The sequence below is a fragment of the Leopardus geoffroyi genome, chromosome C1 (genome assembly GCF_018350155.1).
Source record: "Leopardus geoffroyi isolate Oge1 chromosome C1, O.geoffroyi_Oge1_pat1.0, whole genome shotgun sequence".
Taxonomy (NCBI): Eukaryota; Metazoa; Chordata; class Mammalia; order Carnivora; family Felidae; genus Leopardus; species Leopardus geoffroyi.
The window spans coordinates 149,500,040-149,512,520 of record NC_059328.1 but is presented as its reverse complement, the minus strand read 5'-3'; the positions used below and the strand labels follow the sequence as shown (position 1 = coordinate 149,512,520).

At 36.4% G+C, this 12,481-nt stretch overlaps 1 protein-coding gene across 8 annotated transcripts in view; it reads right to left on the bottom strand.

Annotated features, from left to right (window-relative positions):
* Positions 1-12,481, bottom strand: part of MARCHF7 (membrane associated ring-CH-type finger 7) — a 59,101-nt gene that overhangs the window by 30,940 nt on the left and 15,680 nt on the right. For 7 of the 8 annotated variants that reach the window (XR_006712902.1, XR_006712899.1, XR_006712900.1 and 4 more), the window contains exon 2: positions 7,748-7,912. The exons of the other annotated variant lie outside the window; for it this stretch is intronic. Coding sequence is in view for 3 of the 7 variants with exons in the window: in XM_045479959.1 (XP_045335915.1) it covers positions 7,748-7,900 (153 nt within the window). In the remaining 4 variants the exon portion in view is untranslated. The remainder of the gene's footprint in view (positions 1-7,747; positions 7,913-12,481) is intronic. 8 annotated transcript variants of the gene reach the window in all.

Sequence of the window (12,481 nt, the reverse complement as noted above, 5' to 3'; positions counted from 1 at the left end):
TTTTACATGTGTGTTCACCAGGGATACTGGCGTATTTCTTTTATTATAGTATTTATGTTTGGTTTTGGTATTAGGGTAATGTTGGCCCCATAAAGTAAATTGGGAATCTTACTGTTTTCTTTGAAAGTTTGAGAAGTTTGGTAAAATTTATACAAGTGAAGTGATCTGATCCTGGACTTTCATTTGTTGGGAGGTTTTGATTACTGAGTCAATCTCCTTACTCATTATTGATCTGTTCAGATTTTCTATTTCTTTATGATTCAGCCTTAGTGGGTTATGTGTTACCACGAATTTATTTCTACAGGTTGTCCAGTTTTTGGCATATAATTGTTCATAGTTGTCCCTATGATCCTTTGTATTTTTTGGTATCATTTATTTCTGATTTTGAGACCTCTTTTTCTCTTGGTGAGCCCAGCCAAAGGTCAGTCTATTCTGTCTAGCTTTAAAAAACAAACAGGGGCGCCTGGGTGGCGCAGTCGGTTAAGCGTCCTACTTCAGCCAGGTCACGATCTCGCGGTCTGTGAGTTCGAGCCCCGCGTCAGGCTCTGGGCTGATGGCTCAGAGCCTGGAGCCTGTTTCTGATTCTGTGTCTCCCTCTCTCTCTGCCCCTCCCCCGTTCATGCTCTGTCTCTCTCTGTCCCAAAAATAAATAAACGTTGGAAAAAACAAAAAAACAAAAAAACAAAAACAAAAAAAACTCAAACAGCTCTTAGTTTCACTTATTTTTTCTATTGTCTTTTTAGTCTCTATTTTTTATTAATCTTTTTAATTTCTACCCTTTTAACTTTGGGCTTACTTGGTTCTTTACACCACTCTTTCCTAACAGTGCACTAGAAGTTTTAAGTAGTGCAGTGCAATAAGGCAAGAAAAGGAAATGAAATGTACAGATTGGGAAGGAAGACATAAAAGTATCTTTATTTGAAGATGACACCCTCGATGTGGAAAATCTTACAGAATCAACAACAAAAAAATACCTTGTGGAACGAAAAAAGGATTACAGTAAGGTTGTAGAACACACGGTTAATATGGAAAAAAAAAAAAAAAAAAAAAAAAAACCTGATCGCTTTCCCATATGCTAGTAATGAAAAAGTGGAATTGAAAATAAAAAACTTTTACCACTCAATAATAAAGTAACAAATAACCCAATTAAAAAATGAGCACAGGATCTGAATAGATGTTTCTTCAAAGATATAAAAGTAGCTAATTATAATTAGCAAAAGATACTAAACATCAAGAGTCATCAAGGAAATCTAAATCAAAGCTGCAATAAGATACTTCACACAGGATAGGATGGCTAGAATCAAAATGTAAGATAAGTGTGTAGGCAAAGATGTAGCAAGATCAGAACCCCATACTTAATTGCTGGTAGGAATATAAAATGGTCCAGCTGGTTTGGAAAATAGTCTGGCAGCTCCTCAAAAAACTGAACACACAGTTATACCATATGACTGAACAATTCCACTCTCAGGTATATACCCAAGGTAACCGAAACCGTAAGTCTGTACAAAAACTGTACATGAATATTTATGGCACCATTATTCATAATAGCCAAAACATGAAAACACAAATGTCCATCAGTGGATAGATGAATGGATAAACAAAATGTGACATATCCACACAATGGAGTATTATTTATCCATAAAAAAAGTATATCCAATTCAAAGGAATATTGCTCATTCATAAAAAAGGAATGAGGTACTGATATATGCCACAACACAGATGAACCTTAAAGGCATGCTAAGTGAAAGCTAGTACAAAATACCATAGCGTATACTTCTATTTCTGTAAATGAAAGTCCAAAATAAGGAAATCTACAGAGACAGAAAGTAGACCAGTGGTTGCTTAGTGCTGAGGAGGAAGGGCAGTGCAGTGACAGCTAAAGAATCTAGGTTTTTTCCCTAAGGAGATAAAAAGGTTCTACAATTGATTGTGGTGATGATTTGCACAACTCTGCAAATATACAAAAAACCACCAAATTGTAGGGGTGCCTGGGTGGCTCAGTTGGTTAAGCATACAACTTCAGCTCTGGTGATGATTTCATGGTTTGTGGTTTCAAACCCTGCATCGGACTCTGTACTGACAGCTCAGAGCCTGGAGCCTGCTGTGGATTCTGTCTCTCCCTCTCTGCCCCTCTCCAGCTCATGCTCTGTCTCTTCTCTCAAAATTAAAAATAAACAGTAGAAAAAAATTAAAAAATAAAAACCACCCAATTGTATACTTTAAATGAGTGAGTCATATGCTATGTGACCTATACCTCAATAAAGTTATTCTTGAAAAAAAGAACATTAACAATTGCTGCAAATACAATCAATGTCATCCACTGGACAATGCTTAATCATTTAATGCACTGTACCAGAACCAAGTCCAGAATGACTTGGCTCCTCATTTCCTCTTCCTTGGCTCCTCATTTCCATGAATCAATGCTATGACTGGGATGACTGCTAATTCCTGCTTTGAAAAATTTCCAGACCAAAATTATCTCAGCCGTAAGTAACAACTTGGGACTTTGACCTCTTCTAAATATTCATGTGTTAAGAGTACACATTGCCACACTAATGTGAAATCTTACATTCCAGTTTGTATTCCGAATGAGTAGTCTTCAATTTTCATAAAAAAGACATTAGATGATTTTAAGATTTATGAACTAATTCATGCCCAACTTTATGATAAATCAGGTAAGAAATCTTACAGAATACAAAAAAGGATTTGGAGTCCACTGATCACTCAAAATTCCCCAATACCTATATGAAGACTACCAGAAAATTGGTATTTAGATCACTCTGTTGTCCCTTTATGGAAGTGATTTCACTGAGCTGTACTGTAGCATCACATCCTTTGCTAATGCTTAGGTTTACCATGAAACAACTTGACTAAACTAGGAATATACTAATAATATGAACACTAAAGACGTGGTCCACTGTATTATACACGGTCCCCTTCCAAACCAAATTGCCAAGCATTGCTTTGAGGAATTGGTTACTTGTCCTTATGAACAAAACACCTTAAAAGCTGAAAGCTGACTGTATTTCCCTGTGACCTTTCTGAAGCCCAAAACAAGAGTCCAAGTTTAACATTAAAACACTACAGGACTTACAAATGCCTGCAGTGTTACAACTTTGATCCACTTTCAGTATTTTATCTGTATTTTTCCTGATTCCATTTTAAAACTATTTTCATTTTCTTGACTGATTATATGCATACTTGCATGTATTTAGTTCTCCGGAAGTGAACCCTGTAGTACATAAACACATATTAATGACCATTCTTTTAATTCTTGAGATAACATAGTATGCAAAATATGCAAATGGTACTGAGCTCTCTAAATTGATCTACAAACTTGAAAATATGTAAACAGAAAGCCTCTCATTTTATCGTTTCACATTAAAAGTAATCTCAAAGCTTGATGTTACAGGGGATGAATCACTAGAATCTACTCGAAATCATTATAGCACTATAGGCTAAGTAACTTGTATATAAATTAAAAAAATAAAAATTTAAAAAAATTTAAAAAAAAAATGAAAAAATAAAAGTAATCTCAAAGTAGAAGAAAGAAAGTGTAGTGGGATTATGGCCACTTAAATTGAGTTATAGAAATATACGTAAAACTGAGGCTCCTGGGTAGCTCAGTTGGATAAGTGTTGGACTCAGTTTCAACTCAGGTCATCATCTCATGGTTTATGGGATCAAGCCCTATGTTCGTCTCCTTGCTGACAGCACGAAGCCTGCTTAGGATTCTCTCTCTCTCCCCATCTCTCTTGCCCCCCTCTTCCCACTCACATACCTGCTTTCTCTTTCAATATAAATAAAAATAAAATAAAATAAAATAAAAAAATATACGTGAAATAATTATTACATATTACATATTACAAAATGCTACCAAATTCTTATTACAATATGAATTATAGGAATTATATTTTTTCAAAAATATTTAAAATTCTACTTACTGTTACCAAATAAATAAGATGATCATTCAAATTCTTAACAAAAACTTCAAGATGAAGTAACAAAAATTTCAGCAAGATTCATAAGAGAGGAAGCCCAGCTTACAAATGGCTGAAAACCAAAAGATCTTGAGAAAATCAATTGATTGGAACTTAGAATCTGTATTTTCCCAAAGAAACAATGCTATCCCTAAGTCTTAGATTCTTAGGTACACTATCCTAATCATGAGACTGGGGAAACCACTTCTCTTTCCAGATTGCAGATCTTTATGCATGAAATGACACAAGTATCCACCCTATGTAAATAAAGTTAAAAGGAAACATTATTCTATAAAATGTTAAGCACTATATAAGGTGTTTCCCTATTATTTAATCCTTAATGTAACTGAAATTGATCTATCATGCCTATCTTTTTGAAGCTTCAGCTTTACCAAGTGTCTGAGATAAGGGGAATGCTAGGTTGCAAAGAGGTGTGAGAAAACATGAGTAATTTTTAAAAATATTCCCTCTGATATTTAAATGGAATGTAAATGTAAATGTAAATGTAAATGTAAACATACATTTTGTTGAGTAGTATTAAGATTATATAAAACTAAATATATAATATGTAATTTAAATATTCTGGTAATATATTACACTGTACCTTAAGGGTATTATCTATTTAAACCAAAATAAAGCCAGGAAATAATGAATACAGTAACAATCACAAACATCATCATAAAATGGAAACAATAATCATTATAAAATGGAAACATTTGAACCCTAAGCTCCAGCCACAGTTGTTCTAAGTGCTTTAATGTGTTATTTCTTTCACTTAATCCTAGTAATAACTGTGTGAAAAGCTATTACCACCATTTTACAGAAGAAACCCAGATAAAAAATAATTTACACAAGAACACAGAAATTTCAGTTTCTAAATCAAAGCTAAAGAGCAAAGCAGGCTAGGAGTAGTTGATTTAAGACTGGAAATGTTCCTATAATCCATTAGAAAAAAATGGATGCCACATAAAGCAATTGAAAAACATTAAGAAAAACTCCAAAGCTGATTTATCTTATTAACAATCAATGAAAGATACAAGTGGTTTTTCATGCTTGCATTTGTTGAACTTCCACCATGAAAACTGAGACTTTTAGAGTAATCTAGTAGGACACTAAGAAAAAGAAGAAAAAGCCAGAAGGAATAGTATTGTAAATATGTTTTAAAGTGGATGTCAATAAATTTTCTAGGGGCGCCTGGGTGACACAGTCGGTTAAGCGTCCGACTTCAGCCAGGTCACAATCTCGCAGTCCGTGAGTTCGAGCCCCGTGTCGGGCTCTGGGCTGATGGCTCAGAGCCTGGAGCCTGTTTCTGATTCTGTGTCTCCCTCTCTCTCTGCCCCTCCCCCGTTCATGCTCTGTCTCTCTCTGTCCCAAAAATAAATAAACGTTGAAAAAATAAATAAATAAAATAAATAAATTTTCTAAATGTAGTTAAGACTTTACACTTAATATAATTAGCTATAACAATTATAATGAAAACAAATGTAGCAGCTAACATTTACATAGTGTTTATCATGTGGCAGGCACTATTCTCATTCAGTGTAATAATTTACCTAACACTAATAACCCAACTGACTGATATGGAAAATAAGAAAGAACAATGTAAAGTAACTTGCCTAGGTTGACACAGCTAGCAAATAACAGAACAGGACTCCAATCCAGGCAATACAGTATGGTTTCAGAGTCTTTGTTCCTTACTAACAAGCTATATGAAAAATTGGAAAAAAACAAATCTGTGCTCTTAATCAGTAACAATCATTTAACCCAGAACTTTTCTATAGAATGAAAATATACAATTCTGCACCTCTGGGCAAGTGTCCTTTTTGTCTAGCAACAGAATAAAAAAATACATTATCAACCAACATTTAAAATGAGACTAAGTTGGGGTGCCTAGGTGGCTCAGTCAGTTGAGTGTCTGACTCTTGATTTTGGCTCAGGTAATTATCTTACAGTTTCTGAGATCAAGACCTGCATCGGGCTATACAATGACAATGCAGAGCCTGCTTGGGATTCTCTCTCTCCCTCCCCGGCTCATGGGTGGTGCTAGCTCCCCTCCCCCCCTTTCTCTCTCAAAATGAATAAACAAACATTAAAAGATAAAATAAGGGTGACTGGGTGGCTCAGTCGGTGAAGCATCCAATTTTGGCTCAAGTCATGATCTTGTGGTTCATGGGTTTGGGCCCTGCAACAGGCTCCATGCTGACACTGCAAGAGCCTGCTTGGAATTCTGTGTCTCTGCCCCTCCCTCACTTGTGCTCTCTCAAAAAAAAAACTTTAAAAACACAAATAAAATAAAATGAGAGTAAGTAAATAGTTCGTAAAAAGTGAGGAAGTATGTAATAGATTAGGCACTTTAGAGAAATATTTTACTTCAGTCTTTCTCTGAATATTTTATAAAATGCTTATTACTATGTAGAAATATTTTAAAATGAGACTCTGTCATATAATACACATCACATGATATACATATTTTTAAATAACTTAAATGGAAATTCTCACTAAAGGATTTTTAGATTCTAGTTACCCAAACAGACTTTTGCACATCACTTATGATTTCATTAGCTGTTCAGACAATAATGCAATAAATTCAAATTTGAAAGATCAGCCATATGAATTGCATTAAACCTAGAAATCATGCCTTTTGAAATTTATACTGTTTTATACTACAACTACTGTGTTTATATCACTAATAAGCCCTTTCAAAACTCTGCTGTCAATCTAAAGGAAAATTAACTACCTAAGAGTAGCTTATGTAGGTTTATGTAGATTATGAATCTGCAAACTCCTAACTAACCATAAAAATAAAACCCTAAAGTTCGTCTAAAAGGCAGTCTGTTAACAATCACCTACCAATAAAATCAAAATATTTAAAAGCCATACTGTGAAATAAAAACACTTAACAATCAGGGGTGCCTGGGTGGCTCAGTTGGTTAAGCATCTGACTTTGGCTCAGGTCACGATCACACAGTTTGTGAGTTCAAGCCCTGCGTACAGCTTTGTGCTGACAGCTCAGAGTCTCGAGCCAGTTTCAGATTCTGTATCTCCCTCTCTGCCCCTCCCCCGCTCACACTCTGTCTCTCTCTCTCTCCTGCAAAAATAAACATTAAAAAAAAAAATTCATTATTCCACCACTGCTTTGCGTACATGCAGAGAAAAGTCAGATGAATTCATAATATAATGTTAAAGAAAGGATGTAGTTTTTGGTCCTTTGACCAAGTCATCCACATTGACAAGTTAAACTTACACTTAATTGATACTTATGTTTTTAAGTAAACAGGTTTCCAAGTCTTTGAAATACAGTAAAATTATTTTACATAAGAGCATCAAGGCCGCCTTTATTTTTTTTGAGGGGCGGACGCAAGGGCAGGCATATGAGAAGGGGAGAGGAGCAGAGGGAGAGAGAATCTTAAGCAGGCTCCTTGCTCAGCATAGGAGCCCAACCCAGGACTCGATCCCACCCATGACCTGGGTACATGACCTGAGCCAAAATCAAGAGTTGGATGCTCAACTGATTGAGCCATCCAGGTGACCCAAACCACAATGTCTTCTTCATAATTCTGAAGTCCACAAAGTTGGAAAAACACTGAGTTTTTAATACTTGGTGTAAATGGTCATTCACTTTCCTGCAGATATATTAATGGGTTTTATTACAGGATGTTTCAGATCCAGCTGAAGATCTTAAAATTACACTTTTCTAAAATCTAAAAAACATGTGGCCCCAGGAGATTTTGAAAAAGAGACTGTATACATATATTCTAAGTTGTTACCTGATATTCAGAATCCAGTCTAAATGAAGAGTCTCTTGAGTGATAGGTATCATTTAAACTATTTCCTCTGCTTCCAGACATCATCCTAGCACTTAAAGAGCTGGATGGTTGAACAGAAATTCTTCTTGGGATCCTTGAAGGTTTAGACTCCATTCTTAAAGTTTCCTGCAAAATGTAAATTTTGATTAATTGTCTTTGGAAAATCATGGAAACCTTAGGTTCTTTCTTTCTTTCTTGGGGAGGGGTGGGGGGTGGGCAGTGAGGGGCAAAGGGAGTGGGAGAAAGAAAATCCCAAGCAGGCTCGACCCTGAGCCTGATGAGGAGCTTGATCTTACGACCCTGAGATTATGACCTGAGCCAAAATAGTCAGATGTTTAACTGACTAAGCCACCCAGGAGTAATCATCAACTCAAATCAAGAATTAACCATGCAAATTAACTGTATCAGGCATGGGGAATTATGAGACTATCAAAACTCTTCTTCTACAAGGCAGGAGTCTAAAGTCCATCAAAGGCTTCCTATTGCCCATAAAATGAAGCAAGCTGATAAAAGTGGGATGAGGAACTCAGGTTGTTGCCAAAGCTTGGGCTCTTTTCCTTAGTAATTTCTCTCTATAGAATCCTACACAAATTTGTAGGATTTTTCAAAAATGAGAATGACTTCTAAATTTTCTTTACTAAATATTCCTTAACCTACACCAAGAGTCCCAATAGCTATGCATGATCTTTTAACTATGCAGGTATCTCCTACTTTTCAAAAGTCTATGTTATGCTACTTCACCTGTTTTCACTAACCAGAAGAAATCCAAAGAGAATTTTTGCTTTTATAAAAAGAAGGCAATGGGGTGCCTGGGTGGCTCAGTTGGATACACATCTGACTCTTGATTTTGGCTCAGGTCATGATTTCAGGGTCCTGAGATCAAACCCTGTATTGGGCTCTGTATTGGGGTGGAGCCTGGGTGGGATTCTCTCCCTCTCCTGTGATGCATGCACACAGGCACACTCTCTCTCAAAAACAAAAAAAGGTGAAAAGTGAAAAAAAAAAACCATTCAGTATTTGTTTTGCAGCAAGCCATTATAGAGGCAATGTGTACTGAGTAGCAAGTGACAACACCAACCTCCTTTCCCAGGAACTACATTCCTGGTCTTGGCATCAAGTTCCCATAACTTTAAACTGTGTCTATGAGTTTCTGTGCTTTATCTCAATGTATTTTATGCAACCATTAACAAGATGTGGCCTAAGGTGCCAGAAAAGTCTGACAAGAGGTTATTTTTTGGGCTGGGAACATTCAATAGTTTTCTCACATAAACTAATGGTATTTGCTTCTTCTCTTTACACGACTTTCAGCTTACAAACAGTTTCACAGAAATGCTCTATTTTTGGACAGAGGTGGACACCTGTGTCTATATGAACAGAAACATACAACATGTACTCTTCTATGTCTGGTTTTATTTGCTCAATATTGTATTTGTGAGAGTCATTTGTGTCGTTGTATGTAGCTGTTGTAAGTTCACTTTACTTTTGGATTGTACGGTATTTTACTATATCAATACACGTAATTGATTTTCCTATTCTACTGTGGATGGACACTGAATTGGTTCCAGTTCTAGGCTATTACAAGTAGTACTGCTATAAAGACTTCCAAACATATTTTTTAATATTTATTTTTGAGAGAGAGAGACAGACAGACAGACAGATAGACAGTGTGAGCAAGGAAAGGGTAGAGAGAGAGGGAGACACAGAATCTGAAGCAGGCTCCAGGCTCTGGGCTGTCAGTACAGAGCTTGATGTGGGGCTCAAACCCACAAACCGTGAGATCATGACCCAAGCCAAAGTTGGATGCTTAACTGACTGAGCCACCCAGGCGCCTCTCACATTATTTTTATAAATTAATAAACTTTAAAAATTTTCTGGGGAAAGGATTTAGAAATCTAAATCCTCATTTAGAAATGAGGCCACTAGATAACTGAGAAACCACCAGTCTTGAGAGAAGAAAGAAGAGAAGGGCAAAAGAAAGTCGCAAATAATAATCTCAACTTTTCCCTCACTTCCAATGTCAAAAATTCCCTTATTGTTCTGGTAATGGATTCAAATTAAAGCAACTATAAACAGATGCACTTCACTTTCCTGACATGCTGCTTGCATTTAAAGAATTTGCTTTACCAAAATATTCAAATTTAAACATTTAAAGTAAAAATACCTATTTTTGGCATGTAACCTTATTAACTTACCTACCTTGGATCAATCACAACTTTCTACCTTAAAAGTTACTACAAAAGAACTATCAACAATAGCCAAAGTATGGAAAGAGCCCAAATATCCATCAATGGATGAATGGATAAAGATGTGCTATATATATATACAATGGAGTATTACTCGGCAATCAAAAAGAATGAAATCTTGCCATTTGCAACTACATGGATGGAACTGGAGGGTATTATGCTAAGTGAAATTAGAGAAACACAAAAATCATATGACTTCACTCATAGGAGGACTTTAAGAGACAAAACAGATGAACATAGGGAAGGGAAACAATAATATAAAAACAGGGAGAGGGACAAAGCATAAGAGACTCATAAATATGGAGAACAGAGGATTGGGAGGGTGGGTGTAGGAGGGGGGATGGGCTAAATGGGTAAGGGGCACTAAGGAATCTACTCCTGAAATCATTGTTGCACTATATGCTAACTAATTTGGATGTAAATTAAAAAAAAATAAAATTAAGGGGCGCCTGGGTGGCTCAGTCAGTTAAGCGTCCGACTTCGGCTCAAGTCATGAACTCGCAGTTTGTGAGTTCAAGCCCCGCATCGGGCTCTGTGCTGACAGCTCGGAGCCTGGAGCCTACTTCGGATTCTGTGTCTCCCTTTCTCTCTGCCCCTCCCCTCCCCTGCTCATGCTCTGTCTCTCAAAAATAAATAAATGTTAAAAAAATTTTTTTTAAATAAAAAAAATAAAATTAAAAAATAAAATAAAATGTTACCAGCACACAGAAAAAAATATTACAAAAGAAATTTCCTTTGCTGATCATATTTACTTTAAAAACATGGTATGAGGCAGTAACAGAAAAGATGAATAGAGGAAAAAACAGTAGGAAATATACAACAAACATGAAAACACAAATGCATGATCAATTAAAATGATTCCACTAAGAATATCTAGCTAATGAGAAACCACAGTAAAAATTATACTGAGATATGATTAGATCAAAGAAAGCTTATCAAAAAAGGTCAGTTTTGAACTCTCTGTTAAAACATGACAGGTTATCCTAGGGGCACCTGGATGGCTCAGTAGGTTAAGCCTGGACTTTGGCTCAGGTCATGATCTCAAGGTTTGTGAGTTCGAGCACCACATCAGGCTCTGTGCTGACAGCTCAGAGCCTGGAGCCTGCTTCAGATTCTGTGTCTCCCTCTCTCTTTACCCCTCCCTTGCTCACACATTCTCTCTCTCTTTCAAAAATAAATTACTATTAAAAAAAAATGACAGGTTATTCTTATGCATCTATTTGCCCATCTTTCCAAAACCTTTATAAGACAATAATTGAAACCAAAAGCTTTAACCATGAAAAAAGAACAGGAAAGGGGGCCACAAAAAGAGATCTTTTTTTAAAATTTTTTAAGGTTTATTTACTTTTGAGAGACAGAGCAGGGGAGGGGCAGAGAGAGAGAGAGAGAGAGAGAGAGAGAGAGGGAGACACAGAATCTGAAGCAGGTTCCTGGCTCTGAGCTGTCAGCACAGAGTCCAATGTGGGGCTTGAACTCACAAACTGTTAAGATCGTGACCTCAGCCGAAGTTGGAGGCTTAACCAACTGAGCCACGTAGGTGCCCTGAAAGCAACAGATTTCAGTGTGTATTTGGAAAATCTAGAGGAGAAGGAGAGGTATAATAATTAAGCAGAGAAGATAAAACTATACCCTAGGCACTTAGAGATAGAAACTAAAAGCAAAACATTTGGCCTTAGCACACTAAAAAGAACCAAGACCTGAAAAATACCATTAAAAAAGATGCATGGGGTTGAAAGTGAGCTGAATTAAAATCTGTAGCTGGAACGGTAAAACTCCAAATTCTTCCCCTAGCTTCATTCTTCCAAAAGTCAGAATAAGGCTTCTTCAGAATAAGGATTTCACAGGCAATCCACCTCACTTAAGCATACAATCATCTTTACAGGGGTAAATGTAAAAAAGATAAAACAAAATCTATACACGTTCAATATTGAGACCTGAGAACTTTTTCCTGGTCCTATTTCTACAATATTGCCATAAAATTAAGGGATTTTTACTGTTGGATCACCAAACAAAACACCAGAGCAGTAAGATTTCTGGACACTGACATTTGGACTGCCCCCCGTTACAAAGCTAGTTTGCCACATGAACATCCTACTCCACAGCAAAGTCTACTAGTCACCAAGAGTTTCTAATCAGTGGGGTTTTTTTTGTTTTGTTTTGTTTTGTTTTTGTTTTTTGGAGTGAGGGAGTGGCAGAGGGAAAGGGACAGAAAGAATCTTAGGCAGACTCCATGCCCAGCACAGAGCCTAATCTGGGCTCTATCTTAGAACCCTGAGATCATGACCTGAGCTAAAACAAGAGTTGGATGCTTAACCAATGGAGCTACTCAGGCGTCTCTCTAAACAGTTTTAGTGTTTCCTTCAAACAGATAAACAATAAGGATCACTAAGTAAGTATCCAAAGAAATCCTCCAATTTGAAAGAGAGACCAGAGTAAAAAAAAAAAAAAAAAA